Source organism: Mobula birostris, chromosome 4 (genome assembly GCF_030028105.1).
Source record: "Mobula birostris isolate sMobBir1 chromosome 4, sMobBir1.hap1, whole genome shotgun sequence".
Classification (NCBI taxonomy): domain Eukaryota; kingdom Metazoa; phylum Chordata; class Chondrichthyes; order Myliobatiformes; family Myliobatidae; genus Mobula; species Mobula birostris.
The window spans coordinates 176,798,340-176,816,052 of record NC_092373.1 but is presented as its reverse complement, the minus strand read 5'-3'; the positions used below and the strand labels follow the sequence as shown (position 1 = coordinate 176,816,052).

Here is a 17,713-nt window from a genome sequence, read left to right as displayed (position 1 = left end):
TTAAAGAAACAAGATAATAAATTATGCACTGAAAACTGTAGCTGTCTCAGAATTTTATTTTATATTCACAAATGAACTCTGCAAACTGTGAAATGCAATAGATCCAACCAGTCAGAATCAATATTTCCCCATTTAAAATTTACTGTTAAGAGCTATTATTCATGACCAAATTGTTCTTATGCACATCAACTTTCTTCAACTTGTATGCATGTGCAAATAAAAAGATTAAACAAAGATGTTAATGGAATATTTTATTCTCTGAACAGAAAACCACCTGTACATATTACACAAGAGCATGAACCGCTTTCCTTTAGTTCGTGGAGTCATCAGAGCAGTCAGCAAAACATGAACAAGTCAGCAGATGGAGACAACGTTTATACCTCAAAGGTGGACAAGAAATCTACTACTATTTTCTTCAGCTTGCCTTCTATTTCGTTACTGATGTGCCCTTCAGCCCTTTAATAATAAAAAAAAAGTACTTCAGAAACTATTCTCAAAGAACTGCAAAGTAGTCCAAAAATAATTGAACCAACAAAGCACAATTAAAAATCAGCACCATTTGTAATCAAGGAGTGTGTTAAAAGTCAACTCATAAAACACTGTCCTAATAGGCAAATTTCATACATAAAAAGCAGTACAGATTTGTAAATTTAAGTCCAGTACATGAAAAAAGATTAAGTTTTTTCTGTAAGGGGAGAGGGTTGTTGAGAAATCTGTTGCAGTGATACACTCACCTGATTGTTGCCAAGACATCTTGGTGCTGACTTCTCACATGGGCTAAGAAAGCTGGTTCAAACTTTGTGATCTTGCTGGGTTCCACTTTATCCAGGTGACCCCTGACTCCAGCATAAATAACTGCAACCTGTTCCTCGATAGCCATGGGAACTGGATGGAAAACACAAAAATTACTGCATAATCTGGCACACATGCTCCAATTGAACCCCCAACATCTCCATAACATTTATGAACTGCAGTAGGACTGCACTGTTAAGACCACAAGATATAGGACAGAAGTAGGCCATTCAGCCCATTGAGTCTGCTCCGCCATTCAATCATGGGCTGATCCAATTCTTCCAGTCATCCCCACTCCCCTGCCTTCTCCCGATACCCTTTGATGCCCAGGCTAATCAAGAATTTCTCTATTTCTGCCTTAAATACACCCGACAACTTGGTCTCCACAGCCACTCGTGGCAACAAATTCCACAGATTTTCACCCTTTGACTAAAGTAATTTCTCCGCATCTTAGTTCTAAATGGACATCCTTCGATCCTGAAGTTGTGCCCTCTTGTCCTAGGATCTCCTACCATGGGAAATAACTTTGCCATATCTAATCTGCTCAGGCCTTTTAACATTCAGAATGTTTCTATAAGATCCCCCCTCATTCTCCAGAACTCCAGGGAATACAGCCCAAGAGCTGACAGACGTCCCTCATACAGTAACCCTTTCACTCCTGGAATCATTACAATCATTGTTATTACAAACAGTATTGGTCCTTGAGTTTTCATTGATGGCAGTATCTGTAGAGGGAAACTAATGGTTGATTTTTCAGGTCGAGACCCTGCTTTACATCTAAGTGCAGAGTTGGCAGAAGTTGGAGAGGGGCAAGGTATACCTTGTGTCAGTGCACCTTGTATCAATATAAATGGCAAAACGACTCAGCAGTATGGTGGAAAAAAAAGTGACCAGAAGGCAATTTCAGGCTTCTCTGAATCACAACCCAGGGATAAGACTCACTCACCGTACTGCCCTTGTTTGAGCAGCTCTGTCAAACGAACACCGCGGTTCAGCAGCTGTTGAGTAGCAGCGTCTAAATCAGAACCAAACTGGGCAAAAGCTGCCACTTCACGGAATTGGGCCAACTCCAGCTTCATGGTACCAGCCACCTGTAATCAGTGAAGATCAAGAGTTAGAAGGTAATGCACACTCCCTCAATATTCGGGATATTTGAAAGTGAAGGTAGATCAGGAGCTAAGCAGCAGCTGGAACAAGAGGTAACTCTGACTAGGCGTCACAATGATTAATGTTGACAGTGGCTCCACAACATCCTGCTCTGTTTGGAACACTACCCATCACAACAGCAGGGTGGAGATGCGAGACTACAGATGCTCAAATCTGAAGCAAAACACAAACTGCAAGAGGAATAAGCAAGGCATTGCTGCCTAACCGAGTTCCTCTAAAAATGTGTTTTAGGCATCAGATTGGCCTACTGGGGAAAAAAAAGTTCACCCAGATGGATCTAAATCATACTGAATGATATGTAAACTCCTGGTAGGGACCGGACGGTGAGATTTAATTGTCCTTCTTCCCCTATCAAAGTAGATGAGTTGCCCTGCCAAATCTAGTAGCCCACTTATAAAGTCTGTCAAATGTCTGACCTGAACGCTTTTGATAGGGACTGCTTAGACCCATAAGATGAAAATATAAAAACTTTCTGTTGGAATTAATGTTCTGCCTCATTACTTTGATGTTCTTATTTAGTTTCAAAGTTTAAAAGACCCAATCCTCCCATATAGCAAAAGTGTCCAATAAATTCAGTCTAAATATCTATTAAAATAAAATGTATTGAATTGAAGTGATAAAAGATCAAATTCCCAGCAGCAATGTCAATTCTTTTAGTTAATTACCAAGCAGTAATCAAAAGGATGCAGATAAGAACAACCCAATGAATACCTGTTTCATGGCTTTGGTCTGGGCAGCAGATCCTACACGGGATACAGACAGACCCACATTAATGGCTGGGCGGATGCCCTTGTAGAACAGTTCAGTTTCCAAGAAGATCTACAAAGTATGCAAGTACATAGATCAAGATCTAATACTACATGAGCGTGATTCCAGTCATAGAAATAAGGCTGTACATGAAATCTAGTGTTGCAATGATATTGTTTACAAATCCAATGCAAAACCATTGAATACATCACTTAATTATTCAATGAAAATGACCATCGATCAATACTAGTCATTAGTCTTTAAGAAAGTGTATTCAGAGGGCTTATCTTATAACCAATTGACCATAAATGATTATCTCCATGAGAGCCCTCATTCCTGAAATGGTGGGGGGGGGGGTGGTTAAAATCAGGTATTGCCATAAATACATTTACCATTCATTTCCCTTCCCTGCAAACATTAGTACTTCAAAAATTCACTTTTCAATTTGATTTTCAAAACAAATACAGGACAATTTTCACTTCTACAACCCACCTGACCATCCGTAATGGAGATGACATTGGTTGGAATGTAAGCAGACACATCACCAGCCTGAGTCTCAATTACTGGAAGAGCTGTAAGGGAGCCACCACCAAAGTTATCGTTCATCTTGGCTGCTCTCTCCAGCAGACGGGAGTGCAGATAGAATACATCACCAGGATAGGCCTCCCGCCCTGGGGGACGACGCAGAAGCAAGGACATCTGGCGGTAGGCAACAGCCTGCAAAAAGGTTGAAAGTGAGATACTGACAATGGTTGTTACAAGTTTCAGTTGTTTATGGTGTGCAATAAATTCCATGGATCCTTTCATTTTAAATACTTAATTAAATATTATTCACAAATAGCACCGACTATTGCAGGAGGAAAGGAGTCAAGTTACAATCAACTTTAGTAACTTCCTCTGAAGGCATGGCTCTGGAGGCGGGTAGATCCAAGGCCGATGCTTTTTTGCTGATGGCGGGGGGGGGGGGGGAATGTTGCTTTGCTGCTGCTTATGCATGAGAGAGGGAAGTTGGGGGGGCTTCAGAGGTTCTAACATCTAATTGTTATTCATTCTTTGGGGCACTCCTCTGTTTTCGTGAATGTTTGTGAAGAAAAAGATTTTCAGGATGTATATTGTATACATTTCTCTGACATTAAATGTACCTATTGAACATATGAACTACCCTTACGCATAGACTATCGTGCTTAGAACCAAGTTACTGCTAATCATCATGGGCATGCTATATTAATGCTGGATTGTAGGCATGCAGCTTGCCCACAGTACATGCTCAGTTAACACAAATGACTCATTTCACTATATGTTTCAACATACATATGATATAAACAAAACTGAATTTGCTCATTTTTAGTATACATTCCACAACAAAATAGCTATTCTGTCTTCACTTTCAAGACATTCCATTTCAAAAAGATCATAAAAACCAAATCTCAAGAAATAGGTATGTAATCAAGTTTTCTCCTGTTCAGTGCTAAAAGAATACTGCACATTGCTTCAGTGACTTTGGGCAAACTATATTTTCTCTGGTTTGAAGATCCAACAAAAATCTTGAAAATCAGAGCACTTCAGCCTATAAAACTCCAATTGGCAAGATGGCAGCACGGACCAATGGCGACATCCTGCAGACGGCTCATAAAACTACTATACTTGATACGCTGCTTCTTCTAAAAACACTTCTTCTGATCTACCATTAGTTGCAGCCTGTAAATTCCTCTTATGAGCCAACTAAATGACCTGGCATTTCTGCAATCTCCTGGGGAACTTGGTGTGGATGAGAGTGGAGTGCAGCTATGGCAGCAGTCCCCAACCACTGGGCCGCAAAGCATGAACTACCGGGCCGCAAGGAAACGATACGAGTCAGCTGCACCTTTCCTCATTCCCTGTCGTCACGCACTGTTGAACTTTAACACAGGGTTGCCAAATGTCCCGTATTTGCCAGGACATCCCGTATACTGGGCTAAATTGGTTTGTCCCGCATTTCCCCCGCTAAGGTAGAGCGTTCCTATGAAACCTTTCGTGCCGAAATGGCATGAAGCGAAGAAGCAATTACCGTTAATTTATATGGGAAAAATTTTTGAGCGTTCCCAGACCCAAAAAATAACCTAACAAATCACACCAAATAACACATAAAACTGAAAATAAATAACACTAACATATAGTAAAAGCAGGAATGATATAATAAATACACAGCCTATATGTATGTAGGGGGGAAATCAGCAAGTACGTGCATGCGCACACAGGTGCCCGTGCAAGGCTTCATGGTCACGGTAGTCTTTCCTGGGGTAAAGTGTCCCGGGATTTGACTGCTACTTTTGTCCCTTATTTGGGTGTGAGAAAGTTGGCAACCCTAACTGTAAAGACATGTTGAGGTGAGTTTAACCTTACTTGAACAACCCACCACCAGCCGGTCGGCCAGTCCGCAAGAATATTGTCAATATTAAACCGGTCCGCGGTTCAAAAAAGGTTGGGGACCCCTGAGCTACGGCATAGCTGCATCAATTCTTAATGGCGGAACAAGCACCTGTCATCAGCTCCATGACTTTGCTTGGATTAAACTGTCGACCGATACTAGATGTGTTGTTTGCCTATGTTTAGCCAGTCCCTTCGTGCTGCTGCTGGAATGTGGACAATCCAGCAGTCCTGGGTCCCATGCAGCCAGGTCCAGAAGCAGCTGCTGCCCTGCAGCCATTAGATTACTGGACAGGCTTCACTTGTCTCAGCACTGAATGTGCTCCACAGCTGTGGATTCACTTTTGGTGACTGCAGTTCATTTGCCTTGTGTTTTTGTTTACACTTCTGCACAATTTGATCAGGGTGCTTCAGCAGTGAACTGACTCTGCAGCTGTGGCCTGCGACCCTCAGGCTCCTGGACCAGCTTTACTCGCCTTAACAGCTCAGTGGCTGCGGACTCACTTTCTGTGGCGAACGTTATTTGTTTACTTCCCTTTTACACACTGGGCATTTGATGGTTTTGTTGTGTGGGTTGTTTCTTTCTTTTGTTGTTGCCTTCAAGAAGACGAATCTTAAGGTTGTATACCGTATACACGCTTTGATAATAAAATGTACTTTGAAATTAGAACTCCCAAGAAAATGGTTCCAGGTATCAATATTTAGAAGCCAAGCAAAGCAAAAGGTACATCCAGCTGGTGTAGCAATAAAATACCTCAGCCTGTTCTCTCAACCTTGGGAGTGAGGAGTCTTAGGAAAAATTCTGCCCAAGTTACTTCATCCTCTCCCAGGGTACTACAATAGTTACAAATGGTAACACCCATAGAAACTAACAGCTGTTGGCCTAAGACCAGGAATCTAAACTAATGGCTGGAGCACATCTGCTAGAAAAAAAACTGACCTGTTTAGACAAGTCATCATAAATGATCAGGGCATGCTTGCCGTTGTCTCTGAAGTACTCTCCCATTGAGCAGCCAGAATATGGAGCCAGATACTGAAGTGGAGCAGCATCAGAGGCTGTGGCAGACACCACGATCGTATACTTCATTGCATCTGGAAAACAAGTCAAACAAGTAGAATACACAGCAACTTCAACTACAGTGATAAAAGATGTTATGTTGTTTCCCTGCTTGATCACTTACTACCACTTTCCACTGGATTTTGAGAATACCTAGTGACAACTATCCAATTAAAATTGAGTCAAACCACTTTTGAGAATGCTCTGCCACTCATATTCATGCCCTATTTAAGCTTGGCCTCAACTTCGCTTTACTGTCAGGTTCACCATTACCCACCTGCCATCTTCCAACACATCAATAACTTAGCCCCAGCGGCTCTATGGGGTACAGAACTCTCCCAGAAGATATTCCTTCATATTCCATCCAAACCAGTCACCCGTATTTTGAACTTTACACTTAGCTCTAAATTTCCCCATGAGGAAAAACATTATATTTATTTATTTATTTGGAGATACAGAGCAGAACAGGCCCTTCCTGCTAATGAGGCATGCCATCCAGTCTTCCACTCATTTAACACCAGCCTAATCACAGGACAATTTCCAATGACCACCTTAACCTAGCAGTCAGCGAGTCTTTGAACTGTGGGAGGAAATCAAAACATCTGGAGAATATCTAAGGAATCACAGAGAGAACGTACAAACTCCTTACAGATGGCGTCAGAACTGAACTCCAACGCACTGAGCTGTAATAGCATTGTACTAACCACTATGCTACCATGGCACCCTCATTTTATGCTCACCACATCACATTCCCTTGGAGTCTTATACATTTGATTAAGATCACCCTTCATTCTCTTGAATGTCAAAGGGCACATGCCTGACCTTTTTAATCTTTCCTTGTTAAAAAACACTTTTCATTGTAGGATTTATGCTTGCAAAACTGAATTGCTTCTAAAGTCACTATAGCATCCCCTCCCCCTTAAAGGTTATTTAAAGTATGGTCTTGTCAGCACCCTGAAAAGTAGAACATCCCTACTTACCCTGCAATTAAGGTCAACTAACTATGCTGGAAAAGTAGAAGAAACATAGAAAACCTACAGCACAATACAGGCCTTTTGGCACACAAAACTGTGCCGAACATGTCCTTACCTGAGAAATTACCTCAGGTTACCCACAGCCCTCTATTTTTCTGAGCTCCATATACCTGTCCAGGAGTCTCTTAAAAGACCCTATCATATATGCCTCCACCATCGTCACTGGCAGCCCATTCCACACACTCACCACTCTCTGCATTAAAAAAAACTCACCCCTGATATCTCCTCTGTACCTACTTCCAAGCACCTTAAAACTGTGCCCTCATGCTAGACATTTCAGCCCTGGGAAAAAGCCTCTGGTTATCCATACGATCAATGCCTCTCATCATCTTACACACCTCTATCGGGTCATGTCTCATCCTCTGTCGCTCCAAGGAGAAAAGGCCAAGTTCACTCAACCTATTCTCATAAGGCATGCTTCCCAATCCAGGCAACATCCTTATAAATCTCCTCTGCACCCTTTCTATGGTTTCCACATCTTTCCTGAAGTGAATTGAGCAGAACTGAGCACAGTACTCCAAGTAGGGTCTGACCAGGGTCCTATATAGCTGCAACATCACCTCTTGGCTCCTAAACTCAATCCCACAATTGATGAAAGCCAATGCACCGTATGCTTTCTTAACCACAGAGTCAACCTGCGCAGCAGCCTTGAGTGTCCTATGGACTCAGGCCCCAAGATCCCTCTGATCCTCCATACTGCCAGAGTATTACCATTAATGCTATCTTCTGTCATCAAATTTAACCTACCAAAATGAACCATCTTACTCTTATCTGGGTTGAACTCCGTCTGCCACTTCTTAGCCCAGTTTTGCATCCTATCGATGTCCTGCTGTAACCTCTGACAGCCCTCCACACTATCCACAACACCTCCAATCTAAATCAACAAATTTACTAACCCATCTCTCCACTTCTTCATCCAGGTCATTTATAAAAATCACGAACAGTAGGGGTCCCTGAACAGATCCCCGAGGCCCACCACTGGTGACCAACCTCCATGCAGAATATGACCTGTCTACAACCATTCTTTGCCTTCTGTGGGCAAGCCAGTTCTGAATCCACAAAGCAATTTCCCTTTGGATGCCATACCTCCTTACTTTCTCAATAAGCCTTGCATGCGGTACCTTGTCAAATGCCTTGCTGAAATCCACATACATCTACTGCTCTACCATCAATGTGTTTAGTCATTCTCAAAAAATTCAATCAGGTTCGTAAGGCATGACCTGCCTGTTACAAAGCCATGCTGACTATTCCTAATTATATTATGCCTCTCCAAATGTTCATAAGTCCTGCCTCCCAGGATCTTCCCCAACTTACCAACCCCTCAAGTAAGACTCACTGGTCTATAATGTCCTGGGTTATCTCTACTCCCTTTCTTGAGTAATGGAACAACATCCACAACCCTCCAATCCTCCGGAACCTCTTTGCATCGATGAAGCAAGGATAATCTCCAGAAGCTCAGCGATCTCCTCCCCTGCCTCCCACAGTAGCCTGGGGTACATCTCATCCGGTTCCGGTGACTTATCCAACCTGATGCTCTCCAAAAGCTCCTGCACATCCTTTCTTTAGATCTACATGCTCAAGCTTTTCAGTCCGCTGCAAGTCATCCCTACAATCGCTAATATCATTTTCTGTAGTGAATACTGAAGTAAAGTATTCATTAAGTACCTCTGCTAACTCCTCCAATTCCATACACACTTTTCCACTGTCACACTTGATTAGTCCTTAGTCCTATTCTCTTACGTCTTATCCTCTTGCTCTTCACATCCTTGTAGAATGCCTTGGGGTTTTCCTTAATTCTGCCCACCAAGGCCTTCTCATGGCCCCTTCTGGCTCTCCTAATTTCTTTCGAGCTCCTTCCTGCCAGCCTTATAATCTTCTAGCTCTCTATCATTACCTAACTTTTTGAACTTTTCGTAGGCTCTTCTTTTCTTCTTGACTAGATTTACAACAGCCTTTGTACACCACAGTTCCTGTGCTCTACCATCCTTTCCCTGACTCATTGGAACGTACCTATGCAGAACTCCACACAAATATCCCCTGAACATTTGCCACATTTCTTCCGTAGATTTCCCTGAGAACATCCGTTTCCAATTTATGCTTCCAAGTTGCTGCCTGATAGCCTCCTATTTCCCCTTACTCCAATTGAATGCTTTCCTAACTTGTCTGGTCCTATCCCTCTCCAATGCTATGGTAAAGGTGATAGAATTGTGATCACTATCTCTAAAATGCTCTCCTACTGACAGACCTGACACCTGACCAGATTCATTTCCCAATACCAGATCAAGTACAGCCTCTCCTCTTGTAGGCTTCTCTACATATTGTGTCAAGAAACATTCCTGAACACACCTAACAAACTCTACCCCATCTAAACCCCTCGCTCTAGGGACACGCCAATCGATATTTGGGAAATTAAAATCTCCCACGACAACCCTGTTATTATTACACCTTTCCAAAATCTGTCTCCTTATCTGCTTCTCGATGTCCCTGTTACTATTGGGTGGTCCATAAAAAAAACACCCAGTAGAGTTATTGACCCCTTCCTGTTCCTAACTTTCACCCAGAGACTCCGTTGACAATCCCTCCATATCTTCCTCCTTTTCTACAGCTGTGACACTATCTCTGATCAACAGTGCCACGCCCCCACCTCTTTTGCCTCCCTCCCTGTCCTTTCTGAAAGATCTAAACCCTGGCACTCGAAATAACCACTCCTGCCCCTGAGCCATCCAAGTCTCTGTAATTGCCACAACATCATGGCTCCAAGTACTGATCCACGCTCTAAGCTTATCCACTTTGTTCTTAAGGCCAGGCAGCATCTCTAGGAAGAGGTACAGTTGACGTTTCGGGCCGAGACCCTTCATCCTGACGAAGGGTCTCGGCCCAAAACATCTGCTGCGTTCACCTGCAACTTTGATGTGTGTTGCTTGAATTTCCAGCATCTGCAGAATTCCTCGTGTTTACACTTTGTTCATAATACTCCTTGCTTTAAAATAGACACATCTCAAACCATTGGTCTAAATGCATCTCTTCTCGATCACCTGCCTATCCTCCCTCGCACTCTCTCCAAGCTTTCTCTATTTGTAAGTACAACACTTTCTAGTGCTCGAAGCTCAATACCAAACCAGTGACTGGAAGAAGCAGACTTTCAATACACAACCAGCTGGTGGTGCAATGGCATCAGCACCAGACTCCCAGTTTGAATCCAAGTCGGGCCACCCCTTGAGTACGCTTTCCATCCATGTCCGGTTGAGCATCGAGCTAGCCACTCAGCCTCGTAGAAAAAAAAAGTTCGAGTCAGGAACATTCATATCGTGACCCGGTTAATCCGAAAGGAGACCAATTCTGACACTACGCGCCAGGCAAGAATGGCTGACTGTCTGGTGCGACACGCTAAAAAAAGCTACACAACATCCTGTCCCCAACCCCATAAAATTAAAGATAGACAATACACTGTTCACTCCACTGAAAGACTTAAGGCAATAATCTCAAATCTTCAGGTGGAAAATAACCTCTCATGTACTGTCAGCTTGTACAGCTCAAACTTATTAACTTTCACAGATTCTTTGGGCTAAAATAGCAAAGCCAAGGAGGGATTTAATATATAGGCAAAGCAGCATTGTTGAGTTACAGCACCTACAATAGGTGCAGAGTACTCTATCCATAGGGTCTGCATGGCCAAGTGGAAATTGACAGAGGTGGGACCACAGGTAACCTTCATTAATGGTGGGAACTATGCATTACTGCTACCACAAAGCTGGGCTGGGCAGCCCTTAAGTAATTGACTGCTGATTTTCTAGTCTGAATACCTCACTGGATTCCTGGCATAGATGGAAACTTAGCATGAATCAAAGAAATAAATGAATTTTCTTACCTAATAGCTGGAATTTTGTTTACTTATTGAGATACAGCACAGTGTAGGCCTTTCTGGCCCTAAAAGTCGTGCCACTCAGCAACCCCCCGATTTAACCCTAACCTAATCACACAACGATTTGCTATAACCAATTAACCTACCAAATGATACGTCTTCGGACTGTGGGGGGTAACCGGTGCATCCAAAGGAAATCCACACAGTCACGGAGAGAGTGTACAAGCTCCTTACAGGCAGCGGCGGGCATTGAACCCGGGATGTTGGCACTGTTGTGCTAACCACCAAACCACCGTGTCACGCCAGGAACATGCATCCTGGTTAGACAGGCAGCAGCAGATACAGAAACAATTCAGATTGATTGCAAGTCTTAAAAATTCAATGCTGATATTACAGCTTTCAGAAAAATCTGGCAGGTGGAGGCTCTATCCAGGAGGTTAATTTGCTTGTTCTGTGTAACTCTAGACACTGAAGAAAATCTGTATGGCATCAGCTATAATGAGAAAAAGTGGTAAACCTTAGGGAAATACCTGTGGGGATCAGAGCACATATCTCATTTAGACTTCAGATAAATATTGATTTGATAAATATTGGTTTTGTAAATATCAGGGCTAATTCACCAATTCCAGCTCCAAGGAGAAATATTATCATAATCTCCAAGACTTTAATACAGAAATTGGATGAGATAATTCACAGCTAAATTGCTTTAAGTTATTTTGGCAAAAGAACCTACCAGCATCAGTCAATCTCTTGACAAGCTGAGCCACAGTGGATCTCTTCTGACCAATAGCAACATAAATGCAGTACAGTTTCTTCTTCTCATCAGTGCCATCATTGAATCTCTTTTGGTTGATGATGGTGTCAATAGCAATACCAGTTTTGCTAAAAAAGCAAATCAAATACATTAGTCACAACAAAATTGTGAACATCTGAGCTATAAAATGCAAAAGGACTTGAAGTTATTTCACTGTTAGTCTTTCTCAAATAGGAAATACTATCACGCCATCTTTATATTTACAAGCTAGAAAGACAAAAGAAAAAGAGGAAGCAGAAGACAGGTGACTATGCACGAACAGCTGGTTGCTCTCCAGTCTGATACAAGTGATAAGTTCAAATGAGCGTTGCCCAAACAGGGTCACAAGAACAGCTTTTCACATGGTGGCAGAGTGCCATCAGAACCACTAACAGCAGGAAACAGAAAAGTGTGCACACTCTCTACTGGAGCAACAACTAGACAGCTACAGAGCTCTCACCTCTCATGGTTTTTGGATGTAACCTATAAAACCATAAATCTAAAATTAAGTAGTCAGCCACCGATCACAAAGCTGCAGCTCAAGTCCTAGTCCAGACCCTTGCGCACAAAGATTATTCACAATCCAATGAAGTACAAGACTATTACACAGCTGGAGCTACTGTCTTTTCAAAAGTCTTCAATTCAGCCAGATCCATCATTTCAAGTTGATGTCCTAGATCCCATAGCACTAATTTTAACTTGGTGACATGACTAATATATTTAGAAATATGGAGTAAATAAGTCATTATCATATTATTGTTTGGAGAACCTACAGGCTGCCATGTTTCTTATATTGCAACAGTGACTACACTTCAAGATGATCTTTGACTACAGAGTACTTTGGTGAAGTGCTGATAGGGATAGTATCAATGCAGATCTTTGCATTTGAATACAATATTTGGTCCTTACCCAGTCTGTCTATCACCAATGATAAGCTCACGCTGACCACGGCCAATGGGCACCAGACTATCGACAGCCTTAATACCAGTCTGCATGGGCTCACGCACAGAGATCCTGGGGATAATACCAGGAGCTTTCAATCCCACACGCCTACGTTGCTTAGCTCCAAGTGCACCCTGTTTCAGAAAAACAAATAGCAAGATTTGAACATTCAAGCTTCTACAGCAAAAACAAATCAAACAGAGTATGTTTTGAACACTCCAACAAGTTCTGCTTTTCCAACTCCGATGCTTTTATTCTTTTGGTAAACAGATTTCAATACCGGAATGCACAAAAAACTGCTACATTTACAGGGCAGCTTGTTCATCAAACAAGAAGGGCTTACAGTACCAAATCAAAATATTGTAAGCGCAAGTTCTAAGTCAGAGACTTACAAAGGTATCCTAACATTGAAGTAACCGCTCCAAGGCCATTGGAAAAATGGAGCTCAAATAGCTCATTCATAGCACAAATGCCAGAACTGACCAGACGATTGAATATCCTGTTTCTATGCTCATAGAAGTAACATAAATCAGCAAAAAACAATTAAATAGCAAAAATGAAGACAAAGCATGTAGTCTTTAATTACAATAAAGGCAGTACTATTAACAGATGAGTTCAAGGAATTAGAAGTAAGCTTAATAGATATCATATCATGGTATTTTTAGAAAGCTCTTTACCTTTCCATCAATGGCATTTCCCAGGGCATCAACAACACGTCCAAGTAGTTCCTCTCCTACTGGAACATCCACAATGGCACCAGTTCTCTTTACAATGTCACCTTCCTTAATCAGCTTGTCATTGCCAAACACTACAACACCAACATTGTCAGGTTCCAAATTCAAAGACATTCCCTAAAATGAAAATACAAAATCAGGAAAAAAAAACAGTACAAACTCTTGACTCGTTTGTATGGCTTGGAGTCCATTACAGAATGTACTGGAAGTAGTTTGAAACACTCCTCAACCTGATTAAGGCAAAATGCATGAGGAACACCACAAACCATAAGCACAAATCCTCTCCACCCAAAAAAGCCTCTTTTGATGATGTACTTTCTGCACCGCTAGATCAAGTACCATTTCTCAACCCAGTTCAAAAGTGAGATTACGGAAGTCAAGCCAAATCTCACCTCTGTTCAACACCCATTCACGTGCTTGTCATAGCAACAAAAACCTGGCTGGATTATATGGGCCAGGTGCTGAAGCAACTGTGCTACTAGCACAATCCTGACTTTAATCAGCTAATTCAGTATCTTCAGGGAATCAAACAGGAACTTTTGGCATAAGGATATACAAAATGGAAGGGGACCACATCAGTTACATAAAAGGATTAATATTTTCGTCCAAAATATCAGGTCATTTAAATGAAGACAAAATATAGGGACCATTCCCCTAATGTTTTCGTGAACCAGAGGAATTCAACATGAAACACTTGTTTAATTTTGAGATCTACTTCTTCATAGATTAGAGGGATAATTTTGCTTACACTTCTTCGTGATGGAATAAAATTCACAACAATTTAAAATTCCCAAATAAATGCAAAGCTGAATTCAAGGATGCAAGTAAGTATGGTTTTCTTCCAGTCCATCTCATTATTCAGTTACCTTCAGACCAGAGGAGAATTCCACCATTTCTTCAGCCTGCACATTTCGCAGACCGTACACACGAGCGATGCCATCACCAATTGAGAGCACACGACCAGTCTCTTCCAGGTCGGCAGAGGTATCAGCTCCTAGAATACGCTCCTCCAAGATGGAAGAAACCTCTGCGGTACCTAACGAAAAGTAAAAAGGGTGTAAAATCAAAATTATGAGGAATGGGAATAAGCAACTATGAAACAGTTCCTACTGCATAAAATGTCAAAGTTTTAAGGCAAGAAAGATATAGTGAACCAGTTGCTTAATGGAGGCAGGCCAGAGCCATTGTCAGTGACTAAGAAAGGTTGGGTGATGCTCTTTTATGCACAGGGTTACTCAGTCATACAAAAACAACAAATTAACTAAATGCAAGATACCTCAGAGCTCTGAAATACAGATCCATCTAGGCATTCTAGTGCATGATACACAGAAGTCTGGTGTACAAACTAGACAATGCAAGTAAAAATTTACAAACAAACCTCACCATAAGCTCTAATCTAACCAAAGCAAGGATAATTTAAGAAAGTACATTAGTATAATTAGACAGCATTAAGAAATTACATGAACTACGGACACAGCTCAGTGCAGCCCAAACCTGGAATTAATTCAGTTTGTGCCTAGCCAAACCAGAAAGCAATTTCTCAGCCAATTCTCATTAACCCAAAAATGTATTTCACATTTGATCACGTTAACCAGTATATATGAACAATAGCCAAAAAGCCAACTAGAAATATCAAAAAAGAAAATGCTTGTTCCTGACACTACCTGGCTTCTTTCATATTCACCTCTAAACACCTGAATGTGATTGAAAATATATTTAACAAAGACTGACCAGTCTTTTGAAGGCATGTCCTTGAAGTGTGAAGATTTTTAGTGGCTACAAATCCTGCAGGAAAGACATGTCTTGCCACCTGAAAAGAACAAGACTTAAAATAAATCAATTCTGCCCAAATATTTAGAGACTGATACATTCTGCAAAGCGCAGAAGCAAATCTCAAACTGGATTAGCTACAGTATTTCTAATGTGTTGCTTTTATATTCAAAATGTAAATTGCCTCACTTATAATTGTTGGTAAATTTAAGCTTTGAACTTTGGCATCAATCATGATTATGTTGGTACCAAAGACACCAAGGTCACCCCATACTTCTTAAAATAAACCAACTCATTTTAAAATTCATGACAACATCACTGGGTTGAGTATCCACCCTTCAGCAGAAGAGAAGTGATATACAACTTGTACATCCAATAACAAGACAAATATTACTTAACACAGTAATGTTATTTGTTTTATAAACTGAGATACAAAAGTTTAATGGATTATTCCAATTCCAGATCCATTAGGACAGACAGCTAATAACAACCTACTCTGACCTTCAAGAGCTTTAGAAGCAGCCATCATTGAGAAATTACACATTTTATTCAAAATATATACTAGATGTTTGTAGGAAATTGCCATACGGTTAATAGCTATGAAACATCAGATCGTTGTCCCATTACAACATTTTCTTCAATTGAATGTGCAAACAATAGCTGACTAACCAGTGTAGTTTTGTACAGTTAGATATTAACTAGCAGGAAGTACAGCATTTTGCTAAATCAGTTCATCATTGGAATATTTTTATCTAGTTAGGTCAAATTCAATGTTCACAACAAAATCAGTGAATGCAATAAAATTCATGGGTGTGTGCGTATATTAATTTTAGAACCCTAAAGAAACAGATTACAAACTATAAAGATATGTAGACCGAACATTCATATTGCAAAGCAATGAAGGTTTGACCGAGAAGGAGAAAAGGAGGACCTGACCTTCAGCAGGGCGAGACCTACGAACATCCCTCAGACTATTAGAAATCTAAACACGCTTAATTGGCACAACTGCAAAGACCACATCCTCGTACAGTGGTGCAAACCCAGTGAAAGGGAGGACTCGAGGATGGGCTCCACAGCCACCGCCAGCCCACTGTCTGCACGAAGCCACCACAGGCCCTGTGCAAAATGGCCGCCTCGGTACAGCTCCCTTCACCCGTCCTTCCCCGCACCCGCGACTCGGCACTCGGGACACTTACCTGAGATCGCTGCCTAGCGAGAGACCGCGCAAGTGCGGCTGTCAAGCGGGCCGACAACATGATCAGGGTTCGGGTGTCGGAGCGGTGCCACAGTGTACTACTCGGGACGTGCCTCCTCCGCCGAGTGGCTCTGCAAATGGCCGCCCTACCGCTCCCGGCTGCTGAAGGAGGAGGTCAGCGGAGCAGGGCGAGGCCCCGCCTGCCGCCCCGGAAGCAGAAGGCGCTCGCTGCGGACTTCCGGTGGAGAGGGATCAATGAACTTTGGACCCGAGAATCAACGGCCATCCCGGCGAAGATTGCAGATGCTGCAAGTGACGGGAAAAATGATATGAAAGCACAATGTTCTTGCTCCAGTTCCGTTGTTTCCGTTCCTTATGACATCCCATGTGACTGTGAGAGCTCACCCCGCCGGGCTGCAGCGTGTCTTACTGGGTCTATTAAAGACGTAGCTGTTTCCATTCGTGACTCTCCAGAGGTAGATAATAGGTCCCCGCAAGGATTTCTGTTATCTCTGCCATTACATTCAGTGTCCATCCAAATAACGAACAACGCGGTGGAGCAACTCACTGGGTTGAGCAGAATCTGGGGGCTGCGGTGGAAGAGTTGTCGATGTTTGGGAGTGATGCATGGCCACGAACTAAAACGTCGACATTCCTTTCCTCCCACAGATGTTGTTCGACCCACTGACTCAAGAAAGCAACGTTCATCACCAAACACCTCCAACACGCAGGTTCTCAACTGGTTAGTATAATCGGGCAGGAGATTCAGAAAGACCCACACCACCAGATTCAGGAGCAGTGGAACAGTAATTACCTAACAACCACCAGACTCAGGAACAGTAATTACCTAACAACCACCAGACTCAAGAACAGTAATTACCTAACAACCACCAGATTCAGGAACAGTAATTACCTAACAAGCACCAAATTCAGGAACAGTAATTACCTAACAAGCACCAGACTCAAGAACAGTAATTACCTAACAACCACCAGATTCAGGAACAGTAGAACAGTAATTACCTAACAACCACCTGATCATCATCACAGCTTGTCACACCAGACAGCCAGCCACTCTAGTGTTGTTTGGTTGACGTTGAGCAGGTCAGTGTCAGCTAAATCATGTGAGAGTGGGCAGTTGCGCAGAACGTGTTCAATGTTCTGCACCCTTTCGCCACACTCACAGGATTCACCAGATTCAGGAATAGTAATTACCT

The 17,713-nt window shown here is 42.2% G+C and overlaps 1 protein-coding gene across 1 annotated transcript; it reads right to left on the bottom strand.

Annotated features, from left to right (window-relative positions):
- Positions 1-238: 238 nt before the first annotated feature.
- On the bottom strand, positions 239-16,679 carry atp5fa1 (ATP synthase F1 subunit alpha). Its single transcript, XM_072256581.1, has 12 exons — positions 16,501-16,679; positions 15,266-15,344; positions 14,401-14,570; positions 13,478-13,651; positions 12,768-12,934; positions 11,799-11,947; positions 6,053-6,204; positions 3,199-3,423; positions 2,671-2,778; positions 1,739-1,883; positions 735-885; positions 239-456 (listed from the first exon to the last, which is right to left on the bottom strand). The coding sequence occupies exons 1-12, from the start codon at positions 16,558-16,560 to the stop codon at positions 375-377; spliced, it is 1,662 nt and encodes a 553-aa protein (XP_072112682.1). The 5' UTR covers positions 16,561-16,679; the 3' UTR covers positions 239-374.
- Positions 16,680-17,713: the final 1,034 nt, after the last annotated feature.